At 34.1% G+C, this 15,095-nt stretch overlaps 1 protein-coding gene across 2 annotated transcripts in view; it reads right to left on the reverse strand.

Annotated features, from left to right (window-relative positions):
- Positions 1-1,855: 1,855 nt before the first annotated feature.
- Positions 1,856-15,095, reverse strand: part of LOC109255075 (uncharacterized) — a 443,355-nt gene continuing 430,115 nt past the window's right edge. For both annotated transcript variants that reach the window (XM_019429494.2, XM_053891448.1), the window contains 2 exons: positions 5,320-7,931; positions 1,856-2,223 (listed from right to left, as the gene is read on the reverse strand). In XM_019429494.2, coding sequence (XP_019285039.2) covers positions 2,185-2,223; positions 5,320-7,931 — 2,651 coding nt within the window. In that variant the 3' untranslated portion in view covers positions 1,856-2,184. The remainder of the gene's footprint in view (positions 2,224-5,319; positions 7,932-15,095) is intronic.

The raw sequence follows: 15,095 nt of genomic DNA on the forward strand, positions 1-15,095 counted from the left end.
GATTCAGAGCCTTTTGCAACTATCTATAAATGGTCATATCAAGGCCTAGGATAAAATTTTGTTTGTCTCATTATCTATCACTGTGTAGTCATGTAAGATGAACTATGCTTCTTGGCTGTGAACAGTGTCCATTTGTGGTATAATATTTATGTGATGAAATAAGATAGTGCTGGTGCTTGTTTCTTCTATTGTTTCCACTTCATTTACAACTTGATCGGTCATTCTTTTATTCAGGGAGTACCAAGATAGTAAGCGTGAACAAACAGATTGTTCCCAACTTCTTATAAAAAGTATTATTTGTAATAAAAATGATATTCTTACCAAAATCACTGTAGAAATTCAGATGGCTGTGGTTCTCAAAGTGACACAAAAGCAGAACAAGTTATCAATGGTGTGTATGTGTGTGTGTGTGTGCGTGCATGTGTGTATATTTGTATAGGTTCTTTGTAACAGGGTGAAAATGAGGTGGTAGTGGATATATTAGGAGACTCACTTTCAAGAATCAGCAATCAGGAGGTACACTTTGAACAGCTTGACAGCTTTGTTACTTTCTGAATGGAGTTAGTAGATCGGGGTGTTAAAGTGACCTCAGAACAGGAAAAACAGAAACTGATGGTGAACAAGTGAGCATTTGTTAATGTAGCATGCTTATATTCTTGGCATTTGAAACTTTAAAAAGTCTGCAATTGTCTCTCTCTCTCTCTCTCTCTCTCTCTGTGTGTGTGTGTGTGTGTGTGTGTGTGTGTGATGAGATAGGGACAGGTCAGGAAATACAAAGGATGGTATAGAAGAAAAATATTTTTTCAAATGGACTTGGACTAGCCAGAACACATTGGGATTCAATGATATGGTAAAAAAAAAAACAACAAAGATTACTGCAATCATGTTTATTATTCCACAATATCCCTCTTTCTCCATATGACATTATTTCCTTTGTCTTTACCTCAAATATAATCCCCTCTTGCTACTACCTTCTTATCAACATTCTTCATTTTACTGAGGGACTCTATTACAATGGGTCAACAGTTTATATCCCATAAACATTCCACTTAATGAATCTAGGTATCTTAGAAGTGGATTGGTTGACATGACTCATGAGAGACAAAAACTGAAATTTCATACTTTGCTTATTTAATCATTTCACATTTATTGTCTTTGATACCCAATACATCCAAACTCAGACTTAAAAACTTTGGAAAATGTAGTTTATTAATTGTCCCTCAAGTAGAAGATGAAATAAATTCAGACACAGCTGTTCCAAACCTGGAAAACATGGCATATTGCACAGACCCTGCAGCTGTTGAATGCACCACATCTACACTGGTGTCACTGTAGCAAACATTTGTGATATTTGAAAATCTAGTGAAATCTTTTTGAGAATAAAATGCCTCTTTAGTCAATTATTTAAGATTTATGATGTTGAGTGATAGTCTTAAATTTCTCATAAGTTTGTCTATACCAATTTTTGGACTCAGGTTGATGTTGTCTGTTTTTCTTTATCTCCTCAGATAAGATTCATCATTGATCCTGTGGTTAAATTTGAGGAGGCTAGGCCAAAGACTCGTGAGGCATCAGGAAAAATATATAACTTTGAAATTCCTACAGAAAGAAGGTCATTGGCACAGATTTTCGGTAATGGTGGCAGTAATAAAGTGCACTTTACTTTGAACTTGGGATAACTGGTTTTGCTTTGGACTGCTCACTTGGGTCATTGTATATTTGTGGTTGGGTCATAAAACTATACATGGTGCAGATAAAGGGAGAAGGCTGGATTCAATGTAAGACTTTGATCTTTTAACAAACCAACAATTGTTTTTTCCCAAACTATTCAGAGAACAATGAGAAGAACACATGGTTGGCAGGAGGAACATTTTTATTTGCTTGATATTATTTATTCAGTTACATTCAATTTGAGATCTTTTACTAATTCATTTCAAAAAGAGATGCCAACTTAGTTCACCATATTTTGATTAAACACTTTCAGGACCCTATCTTATCTAACAAGGAATCCAGCAATAGGATACCTGGGAAACACTTTAGTATTATGAAGAAATCATCAAATTGATGTATAAAGGAGTGAATTTATGGAAAGGTTTGGTGCACAGATGACCTCAGTAAAGAAATTCAGCAATTAACAGACCTTGAGCAAGTTGACAGTATATTTGGATAGGAGATGGTTTGTTGTTATTTTAGATTGAAAATCCCCAGAAAGCTTGTCTCCCACTGTAACAAAACACAACATATCACCTTTTAAAAAGCTAGAAATAGAAAAACTGTTTATCTGTATGCAAAATACTTAATTAAGAAGCTACAAGGCAGGGCATTGCTTTGATTATCTGTAGTATATTGGTAAAATATACATAAATATGCCTAAAGGTTAGGTTTAAACAAGATTTACTTCAATGAATATTAAGCAGAAGAATTAAACCTCTTTATGTATCTTAATGGCTCTATGATCAGAAAGGAAATGATACACTTGCATGGACCATTTTGAAATGAAAATATGAACACTTCTGGCCACTTCAGTTAATCCATTTGATAACATTATACTATGAATTTAGCCTCTCATGAACCAAGACTTACCTGTAGACTTCCTCAAGTATTCAAGATATTTATAAACAAAAGACTTAATTTTGAGACAATTACTAGAAACACCAATTTAAGAGAACTTTGGTACAAAAAGCATAACACATTTGATATGTTCAGACATCTGTCACTAAGAAGACTTGTATACCTCTGTATTTAAAACACTCTGGTTATAGTAGACTATACTATATGAAAAATTTCTTCCATATCACTACTGAATCATTTTTTTATTTTTTTAAATATATAATACATCAGAGATTACCACTTCTTTTATGACCCCAATGCAATTTTTATTAACTACATTGGATGCTGTCAAGAGGTTCAACTAATTAAACACTTGCATGATTTTTTATAAATAAAATCTATTTTCAAAGTTTAAGATAGGGTATTACTCCTATCTATTTTATATGGAATCATATTGTTTCTTCAGAATTGTAAATAATTTCTAGATAACTTATTAAATGATACTAGGATTTTAATAACATGGTTCTAAAACCACTATCCATGGAAATCAATGTTAACCCTCACAAAAAGGAAGATAGTTTCAAGAGTTGTGACCTTGTTTGGTTATTTCTGAAAAGTTCAACACAGTATAATAATTAATGCACACGTATTTCCAACTATTTTAATACATTGGTGACATGTGATCTGAACAATGAAAATGTTTTCTAACCATTCTTGAAACTCAGTGAGATGTCATTTTATTTGTCTTCACATAGTTTCTCTTCTCCAATAGCCACTTGTTTTCCCATTAAGATAGAAAATGGTTAAAAGCACTTTAAAGGGCACTATGTTTTTTACTTTGCATATTTTTTGAGCCTTCTACACTGCTTAATTATTAAGTGCCTATTGAAATAATGAATGAAGATGGTACAAATGGCTTGACTATATATTCTTATGTTAAGTTGGTTGTTTGATTCATTTATGGTTAGTAGAAAAGTTTTATAGCTTTTAAAATGAGCTTCTCTCACTTCTTAAATTGTTTTAATGGGGAACATACCTCCATTATCCTCATTGTAGTTGTTTGTGATGGAGATATAGAAAAGGATGTGATAAACCAGGAAAATGTGGAAATACAAAGGCTCTGAGGGAAGAATTCTCTGTTTCTCTACATCCTCTATTTGAAAAACATGATTATTTTTGGGGGAGAGGGAAATGCCTTACTTTGAAGGTAATTTTCATTTAAAATTAACATGATATGTTTCACATACCCATACTTAGGAAACAATTCTTATATACTAGGATTCAAACTGCAAAGTGTTCCTTAACTAGTAAACTAGAACTTATGATAACCATGTTTTCACTAATCCAAAAACATCAAAGCCATAAAATAAACATACTTCAAAAGTTTTCATGCTACTATAAAAGTTCATTTGTATAAAACAACTAGGAAAAGTATCTCTTTTTTTCTGGTGTTGAGGCTTGTATCTTAACAATATTATTTTTGTTACTTATTGGACATTACCCATAAATTTATATAAGGTGGAGTTATTCAACTATACTAGGTATTTACAACTGTTTCCAGAGAGGGGGTTCTCTTGGAAAAATCACAAAATTGTTCTCTATTAAAGTAAAAGCACTAGAGAGATACCAATTTTGTACTTTCTCTTGGCTATAAGAATATATGTTTTATTTTAAAATGTACATTTATATTCAATTACACATCTATTAGAAAACAAAGTAATTTTTTTCAAGTTGCACATTTAGGCACACAGACACTACAATCCAAATTAAATGTATTTGTTTACGGTGTCTAATAAGACTAAAATTCAATTGTGTACCAACTTAATTATGTCTCAATGACAGTATGTTGGTATAGCTTCATCAGAATGAATATTAGTTGATGGTGTCAAAAATAGTTTTCAAGGGGCGCCTGGGTGGCGCAGTCGGTTAAGCGTCCGACTTCAGCCAGGTCACGATCTCGCGGTCTGTGAGTTCGAGCCCCGCGTCAGGCTCTGGGCTGATGGCTCGGAGCCTGGAGCCTGTTTCTGATTCTGTGTCTCCCTCTCTCTCTGCCCCTCCCCCGTTCATGCTCTGTCTCTCTCTGTCCCAAAAATAAATAAAAAACGTTGAAAAAAAAAATTTAGAAAAAAAAATAGTTTTCAAAACATATAGCAATCTTAGTTTGTGCATACAATTCAGAGTTCTAGAAGAAATATTTGATAAAGATTAAAAATATAATGTTACTTATTTTGAGGAAAATAAGATAAAGCAAATTTTAAGTCAAAAGTAGAAAAAGTTTAGGGTTCTTTGCTTCTTAATATGTGAAAAAACTAAGTAAAATTATATTTATTTAAATTAGAAATTAGAATATAATACTTTTGCCAGCTTCCTTATAAAATGGGAATTTTGGAGATAGTAGTTTCAAATGTCTTGATTTATGGTATTTAAGATTCATTTGACTTTACTCTTTATGCAAATAGAGGGATGAAACCAATACTTGGCTATTTGTACCCTTGATGGAGGTAGTATATGAGCCAGCCACAGTGCAATCAAAGCCATGTTTCTATTTACCAGCTGTATAGCACATGTATTTTTCAAATGGAAAACCATGTTTCTGGCTACAGGAGTCAAAAAATAAGTAATACTGGACATCTTGTCTCCTCTCTTCCATGGCTTACATATTCAAGTAAATTTTGAAAAGGAAGACTTTTTGGTCCTGTTCAGTGACCTAACACTATGAATTGTAGGAAATGGAGAAGAAAATCAAAGTCTACATTTATATAAACTTACCTTAAAAAATAGATTCACAGCCCCTGATGATACAGCAAACTTCACAACATCTGGTGGTTCAGCTTCTACTATAACGTCAAAAATAGGGAGTGGAATACTTGAATTGGAGTGAAAGTTTAAATCGGCAGGATACTTGACACCAATTGGATTCTGGATCCTGGACAAATCTTTTAAAAAGCCAACTTCCTTGGCATCAAGGACATCCTTGGACTTAGTGGTATGATTAAAGCTAGAAGAATCCATGGAGCCAGAAGAGTCCTTGAGGCAGGCACCAAATTTGTGGTTATCAACAACTGTATAATTTATACCAAGCTTAGATGAATCAGAAAATTCAGAGGTGATCAAACTTTCGGGAGTGGAAGTATAGTTTGTGCCAGCAGCAAAAGTGGGGGAGTTAGCATAAACAATATTAGGAATGGAGGAACTGGTACCAATTTCTAATTCAGGCTCAGACAGATTATTAATATTGCTTATACTGGTGGAATTATGAACATTATGAATATTTGTGGCATCATAGTTGGAGTTGGTGACAAAGTTGGAATCAAAGGCATGAATCAATCTAAGGTCATGGTTAATGCCTGAGGCACAGTTGGTGCCAGCAGTATAGCTAGGGCTAACAGCACCACTACAACTAGTTGTATTGCTAGTGTCAATGACATTGGCAGTAGTTGTAGAGCTGTGTCTGGCAGCATAACTGTTTTTGGCAATATAGTTGGGGTTGACTACAGAGCCAGAACCTACTGCATGGGTAAATCTTGAGACACAGTCATGGTCTGAGTCATAGTTTGGGACAACTGCATAGTTGTGTCCAGCAGCAATGGTGGGTTTTGTATCATACTTGGAGTCAGCATCCTTGTTAGAACTAATAGCACTATTGTGGCTTATAGCACTACTAGGCCTGACATTATAGTTAGATCCAGGGTCAATTTTAAGGCCAGAGCCATTGTCACTGGGGCCAGGGCTATTGTCGTTCAGGCCAGGACCATTGATTTTGAGGCGGGAGTCATTGTTGCTGGAGTCAGGGCTGTTGGGACATAATACGATATTTTGGGGGTCAGGGGCATTGTTTTGGAGGCCAGATATATTGATTTTAGAGCCATGTCTATTGTTGGGGCTAGTACCATTGTTGGGGCAAATGTCATTGCCTGATCCAGTGGCATTTCTAGTGCCAGCACCATTATTGGAACAAGAAGTGCAGTTCAGGCCAGTTCCATTCTGCAGCACAGAGGTAGAGTTTGTACTAGTGCCATTGCTGAAGTTAACAGTACAGTCCTGATCAACACAATTGTCTAGGCCAGAGGTATTGTCTGAATTAATGGTATGTTTCCCCCCATCAGAATCAGTGCTGTATTTGGAATTAGCATCATTGTTAGTGGCATCATCAATGTTAGAGTCAGGTTCATTGTTGGAGTCAGTTCCATTGTTAGAGTCACCATCACCGTTGGAATCAGCTCCACTTGTAGGGTCAGCATCACCACCAGGATCAGATCCACTGTTTGTGTCTGCATTATGTTCAGCATTGCTATCTTTGGAATCACTGTCATCAGGGTCAGACTTATCTTTGGGATCTTTCTTATCTTTGGTGTTGTTTTCATCCTCAGGGTCTATTTCCTTTTCAGAATCTTTTTCATCTTCAGAGTCTGTCTCATCTTCATGTTCTGTCTCATATTTGAGAAGAGGCTCGTAATTGGCACTAGCCTTATCTTTGAGGTTTCTAGCAGTAATCAGTTTAGTATCATTGTCAGGTTTGGCCTCATTTTCAAGTTTAGCAGTAAGGTTAAACATGCCCTCATTTTCAAGGCCAGGAACATTGCTGGTGTTGATAACATTGTCTGGGCCAAGTGTACTATGGGAGCTCATAGTATTTTGAGGATTCATGGGAAAGGTATGGGTAGCAGTAGAGCCTATGTGATTTTGGACAGCTGAGCAACTTTCACAATGTAAATAAGAACTTGAGCCCAAGGAATATTTAGAATCCTCCTGGTGTAAAGGACAGCAAAAGCCCACAGAATGCTTAGGATCCAGGGATCGAGATAAAGGGTTATTCTGAGAAGTCTTGTGATATCTAATAGATTTGAGGTTCAGAGAATATTTAGAATCCAAGGGAATTTGGAGATGTAAAGAAGAATCAGGGTCTGAATCATTATCAGAGTTTACAAGACATTTATGAAAAGGAGAATTACCGATTTTCATAAAACATTTGGAACATACAGGAGCCCCAGTGTCTAAAGAATATGTGTTATTTCTGTGAGTCTTGGGGTGTACAGCATACTGAGGGCTCATGGACATAGGGTGGCAGAGAAGTGCTGAGACTTTGGAGGTATAATCCTCAGCATTTAGAAGATTAAGAGGATTCATTTGAGACTGGGAACTCCGAACATTTTGTGGGAATTGATAGTCGTTGCAACAACTTTTACAGACAGAAATTTTGTGCCTTCTGTTTCTGTGATACTTGTTATCTGTGAATGTGTTTGGGTCTGAAATGCTCTGGCTGTGCTCTTCCTTTAGCTTTTGCTGTGACTTTTGATTGTCATTGAGAGTTGGAGACACTTCTTTAAATCTCACAATCTTGTCATCACTCAGATATCTTACAAATTGAATTCTGGAAACTGCTAGGAAAAGAATAAATATGAGCAAAAATAAAAAATAAATAATAAAGTTTTACCTTGACATTCACATTACAACACAAATATGTGCAAAGAAAAAATGCCATTTTATTCAACAGATTATTGCTAACTGGTATTTCAAAAGGAGGCCATGATCCTAAATTTTCTGCTCAAGTAGGTGTCATCTTGAGCTTATTAATAAATAAAAAAATGAAAGATTTTATCTTATATTTCTTATTAACAAATAAAAAATGAAAAAAATCATCTTATATTTCTATACTACTCAGATTCAGAGAGCTTATTTTTAAGGAGATAACTCATTTAACAGGAATTCATTGGCACAATGTGTCCAAAATAAAACTGACTTTAGAAAGTTTGGTTACCACATATCTGCATTATCTTTTTCATTTTGCTTCCAGAAATACGAGCTATTTATTATTTACTGGAATATAATCCCTGTAATTTATACCATCTCCATGCTTGGAGACAAAAATTTTCTTTGGCTTGATATGTATGTCAAAATTGAAAATTTTTCTGATATTATCAAGGATCAATTTCTGTAGCTATCATGAACTCATTGGAACATGATTTTGAAAATATAGACATTTACCAATAAAACTGAACTAAAAAATTCAGTAAATGTCATTGTTTTCTAGGTAAATGGGCAGAAAAAAAAATAAAAAGCAACAAAAGAAGACCTCCTTCTACCATTTCCTCAAGGTCTTAAAGACATTTTTGTTATGTTTTGGCACTAAACATAAAATCATACTTGGGAAAGAGTCAAAGAATGTTGGGTGGTAGTTTCCACTTAGAAATTGATAGTGACTTTTTACAGAGAAGGAGATATGTCTTTTCATAAACTTTCCTTTAAGGGCATATAGAATCCTTAAGATAAATTTTTAATTGCATACTCTTTAGGCATTTATAAAAGAGACAAATTAAATTAAATACATTCTGAAAAGTATTCAATAGGGTATGCTACATATGACATTATCTACAATGAAACTTTTTTTTTACTGTATAACCCTCACAGATTTATTTCTAAGAAAAGGAGCTCATATTCTTGTAAATACATGAAGTCATTATGTTGCTTTTGATAACATGATAGCATTCACTGGTGCTCACGTAATGCAAAAGACATGAGATGTTCATAGTATTTATATGTTTTATAGTAAATACTAGAAGCACAACTACAGATTTTCTATCCCAAGCCATGTATAAACAAATATTGAAGGAAAGTGGTATTAATATCTGGTATTCAACAGCACGTATTATATATTTTACTCATACACTGATATTATTATAAATTAGTGACAGGGGTTTAGAGCCTGACAGAAACAAAAAAGTGATGTAATTTTGCTATTTGTAGTACTTATTCACATTAAAGATAATAGTCAAATATACTAAAACAATTATAAACAATATGGCTGTAAAACAAATTGGAAGTATAAGGGTATTCAAGGTATACAAGGTTCTTAAACTGGATGAGAAAAGAACACTGAAAAATGTCATATCAAATATGAGAGCTATATCACTAAATTGATTAATATCTTAAAACTAAGAGTGAGATGAAAATCAGACAGCAGTACTCAGGCTGCTCTATAGAGATAGAGAACTTAAATTATAATCAAGAAAGTATCTCTCAGTTAAAGCCTGAAGATGTATTTCTGACTTCCAAAAACCAAAGGATATGTTCATATGCATAAGAAAAATAAAAATCAACTTATTTAAACATGATTATCTGTACTTGCAGAGTTTGGTGTGGCTACAGCACAGAATGCATTGGGTGTATAGTGGAGATCTCAATCAGAAGTACTCTTTTTATGCCTTTTAAAGGAGGAGATAGAAATGAATAAATGACAACATAGTAGACTCTTAATGACATTATCAGAGAATAATAGTGGTTTTTATATGATTTAGAGGACTCAATATTATGTGTGTAAGAAAGATCGCTGGTTTTCAAACAGCCTGTGTTTGAGAATTTGGTTCTATCATGTGTTAGTGATATGATTTGGGCAAGTTATACAACATTCAAAAGCCATCGTTTCTTCAGCCTAAAACAATTATATCTACCTTTTAAAGCTGTTGTATGGGTTACATGAGATACTCTATAAATGTTAGGTATTTCTATTCTCTCAAGATACAAAAATATAATATTGTGGAGATTGTTGTACTAGTTTTTCCCCTTGTGAATCTTATATACCTAGTGACTAGTAGCCAATTTTGAACTATTCTGTTAATTTTCTAATTTTCTGAAAGTTGGGAAGAATAGTTATAAGGACTAAATTTTAGGCATTTTAAATTTATATACAGAATTACAATACTATTGTTCCAAGAAGTCCAATAGCTATATTTCCCACACTGTTTCATAGAGTGAAAATAAAGCTGATTCATCATAAAATATGTTGTTACTAAAAAAGGTATTTATTTAAATATAATTAAAGAAATAGTTATCAAAACAAACTATAGACACAGCAAGATTATGACAAGTGCAAATTCCTACAAATTGACAATTATTATTACTATAATTGTGATAGCTTGAATGATATGTAATTGATACTCATGTCATTAACTTTGAAAAAAGACTTGATATTCAAATGAAAGGAGACAACTTTTATTTTATTTTATCTTACTTTATTTATTTTATTTTACTTTATTTTATTTTGTAAAATAATAGAAAAATATTTATTGACCACCGTTTACCAGTATTTACAATAAAGTAAACAATATATACAGTTGGAGAACGTTCTGATTACTACAAAGTTATTTTTCCTGGTTTCTGCTGAACCAGTAACTCAAATACTGAGAAGATTGAACCTACATGTAAGGAAGGAGTTGAGGTAAAGAGTAAAAATGCAGGTCAAGAATTTAGATTACAGAAGTTTGTTTACCCATTTATTCCAGCAGGTCTTAAATTGCCAACATCTCTAACCATCTGGTTATTATTAGGTTTCCATGAGTGAAGTCTTAGATATTTCATGAATCATGACCTTTTAGTCAATATAGCACAGGGATTTCAACTTCTTGAAAAGGAATGGTGTGCTAAGAGGAACCTTTAATGTCCATTTAAGTTTTGTTTACCTAAATAAAACACACCAGGACTTGATTAGTTTTCTCATTTGGGTGGGGAGGTTGTTGGTAGTGATAATATTTTCCTTTCAAGGATCTTGCAAATAAACTTGTATTTAAATGACTATAGATCTGGATATGGATACTAATATGGCTGCTTTTAAACTGTCCAATTTAAATTGTTTACATTATATTTAAGTTGTCCAATTAGTTACAAAACTTGAAAGGTTAAAGCTTCAGGAATTTTCAATTTAACTTAAAGTGATTTATTTCTAAAGTTTCTAAAAATGATGCTATTCCAGAAACATGGGCTTATCCATGGTTATTAAATGCTGTTTTTGTTTTAGTGAATGTTAAAAAAAAAGAAAGAAGGAAAGAAAAGAAAACCTCTACGTATATATTTTTACACACACACACACACACACACACACACACACGCCTAAAAAACCAAAAAAAATCAGAATGGTCCTTAGGCATATAGGAGTTAAACACAAATTCTGATTGAATAACATCTATGGAGATTTCTCCCAGTATTTAGAAAAACTGTTCTCGAATGCAGGGGAATAATATACCATGGTCTCAAATATTATTTTCTGATAAAGTAATTGCAGAAAGCCTTTATTTGTTCAAAGTAAACAGTAGATGCAAAAAACAAAAACAAAAACAAAAAACCCCAACAACTTCCCCAATACTACTTGAAAATAAAACTTGATTTTTATTAGCATGTTATCTATTCACACTAATAAATTAAAATCAAGACCCAAAGAAACACAAGCAATTACTGAACTTCACTTTGGGACCAGAATGTCAAGTTAGTCTCTCTTCATAAAAAGCAAAAATATTTTTTTTAATTTTATGTATTTATTTATTTATTTATTTATTTATGTTTACAGGTGTGTTTATTTTCTTTAACATTTTTTATTTTTTAAATATAAACATTTTTGTCAAATTTGTTTCCATACAACACCCAATGCTCATCCCAAAAGGTGCTCTCCTCAATGCCCATTACTCGCCCTCCCCTCCCTCTCACCCCCATCAACCCTCAGTTTATTCTCAGTGTTTAAGTGTCTCTTATGGTTTGGCTCTCTCCCTCTCTAATTTTTTTCTTTCTTCCCCTCCCCCATGGTCTTCTGTTAAGTTTCTGAGGGTCCACAAAAAGGTGAAAACATATGGTATCTGTCTTACTCTGTATGACTTATTTCACTTAGCAGAACACTCTCCAGTTCCATCCATATTGCTACAAAAGGCCATATTTCATTCGTTCTCATTGTGAAGTAGTATTCCATTGTGTATATAAACCACAATTTCTTTATCCATTCATCAGTTGATGGACATTTAGGCTCTTTCCATAATTTGGCTATTGTTGAAAGTGCTGCTATAAACATTGGGGTACAAGTGCCCCCTATGCATCAGCATTCTTGTATCCCTTGGGTAAATTCCTAGCAGTGCTATTGCTGGGTCATAGGGTAGATCTATTTTTAATTTTTTGAGGAACCTCCACACTGTTTTCCAGAGTGGCTGCACCAGTTTGCATTCCCAGCAGCAGAGCAAGAGGGTTCCAATTTCTCCACATCCTCTCCCGCATCTATGGTCTCCTGATTTGTTCATTTTAGCCACTCTGACTGGCGTGAGGTGGTATCTGAGTGTGGTTTTGATTTGTATTTCCCTGATGAGGAGTGACGTTGAACATCTTTTCATGTGCCTATTGGCCATCCGGATGTCTTCTTTAGAGAAGTGTCTACTCATGTTTTCTGCCCATTTCTTCACTGGATTATTTGTTTTTCGGGTGTGGAGTTTGGTGAGTTCTTTACAGATTTTAGATACTAGCCCTCTATCCAATATGTCATTTGGAAATATCTTTTCCCATTCCATCGGTGGCCTTTTAGTTGTGTTGATTGTTTCCTTTGCAGTGCAGAAGCATTTTATCTTCATGAGGCCCCAAGTGTTCATTTTTGCTTTTAATTCCCTCGCCTTTGGAAAAAAGTCAAGTAAGAAATTGCTTCGACTGAGGTCAGAGAGGTTTTTTCCTGCTTTCTCCTCTAGGGTTTTGATGGTTTCCTGTCTCACATTCAGGTCCTTCATCCATTTGGAGTTTATTTTTCTGAATGGTGTAAGAAAGTGATCTAGTTTCATTCTTCTGCATGTTGCTATCCAGTTCTCCCAGCACCATTTGTTAGAGACTGTCTTTTTTTTCCATTGGATATTCTTTCCTGCTTTGTCAAAGATTAGTTTGCCATACTTTTGTGGGTCCAATTCTGGAGTCTCTATTCTATTCCATTGGTCTATGTGTCTGTTTTTGTGCCAATACGATGCTGTCTTGATGATTACAGCTTTCTGGTAGAGGCTAAAGTCTGGGATTGTGATGCATCACACTTTGGTCTTCTTCAGTATTATTTTGGCTATTCGGGGTCTTTTTTGGTTTCATACAAATTTTAGGATTATTTTTGTTCTGCTTTGAGAAGAATGCCAGTGAAATTTTGATTTGTATTTCATTGAATGTGTAGAATTCTTTGGGTAATATTGACATTTTAAAAATGTTTTTTCTTCCAATCCATGAACACGGAATGTTTTTCCATTTCTTTATGTCTTCTTCAATTTCTTTCACAAGCTTTCTATAGTTTTCAGCATACAGATCTTTTACATCTTTGGTTAGATTTATTCCTAGGTATTTTATGCTTCTTGGTGCAATTGTGAATGGGATCAGTTTCTTTATTTGTCTTTCTGTTGCTTCATTATTAGTGTATAAGAATGCGACTGATTTCTGTACATTGATTTCGTATCCTGCGACTTTCCTGAATTCATGTATCAGTTCTAGCAGACTTTTGGTGGAGTCTATCAGGTTTTCCATGTATAATATCATGTCATCTGCAAAAAGCGAAAGCTTGACTTTGTCTTTGCCAATTTTGATGCCTTTGATTTCATTTTGTTGTCTGTTTGCTGATTCTAGAACTTCCAACATTATGTCAAACAACAGTGGTGACAGTGGACATCCCTGTCATGTTCCTGATTTCAGGGGGGAAGCTCTCAGTTTTTCTCTATTGAGGATGATGTTAGCTGTGGGCTTTTCATAAATGGCCTTTATGATGTTTAAGTTTGTTCCTTCTATCCCGAATTTCTCGAGGGTTTTTATTAAGAAAGGATGCTGAATTTTGTCAAATGCTTTCTCTGCCTCGATTGACAGGATCAAATGGTTCTGTTCTGTTCTTTTTTTCTTTTCTTTTCTTTTCTTTTCTTTTCTTTTCTTTTCTTTATTAATGTGATGTATCACAATTGACTGATTTGCAAATGGTGAACTAGCCCTGCAGCCAAGGAATGAATCCCACTCTATCATGGTGAATAATTCTTTTTATATGCTGTTGAATTGGATTTACTAGTATCTTATTGTGAATTTTTGCATCCATATTCATCAGGGATATAGGCCTGTAGTTCTCTTTTTTTTACTGGGTCTCTGTGTGGTTTAGGAATCAAAATAATGCTGGTTTCATAGAATGAGTCTGGAAGTTTTCCTTCCATTTCTATTTTTTGGAACAACTTGAGAAGGATAGATATTATCTCTGCTTTAAATGTCTGGTAGAATTCCCATGGAAGACATCTGGTCCTGGACCTTTTTGCGGGGTGGAGATTCTTGATAACTGATTCAATGTCTTCCTTGGCATGGGTCTGTTCAAGTTTTCTATTTCTTCTTGCTTGAGTTTTCAACGTGCATGGGTGCTTAGGAATTTGTCCATTTCTTCCATGTTATCCAGTTTGTTGACATATAATTTTTCATAGTATTCCCTGATAACTGCTTGTATTTATGAGGGATTAGTGGTAATAATTCCATTTTCATTTATGATTTTATCTATGTGGGTCATCTCCCTTTTCTTAATGAGAAGCCTGGCTAGAACTTTATCAATTTTGTTTATTTTTTTCAAAAAAGCATCTCTTGCTTGCATTGATCTGCTCTACAATTTTTTTAGATTCTATATTGTTTATTTCTGCTCTATTCTTTATTATTTCTCTTCGTTTGCTGGGTTTGGGGTGTCTTTGCCATTCTGCTTCTCTTTCCTTTAGGTGTGCTGTTAGATTTTGTATTTGTGATTTTTCTTATTTCTGGAGTTA

The sequence above is a fragment of the Panthera pardus genome, unplaced genomic scaffold (genome assembly GCF_024362965.1).
Source record: "Panthera pardus isolate Hobbes unplaced genomic scaffold, ASM2436296v1 HiC_scaffold_27, whole genome shotgun sequence".
NCBI lineage: Eukaryota > Metazoa > Chordata > Mammalia > Carnivora > Felidae > Panthera > Panthera pardus.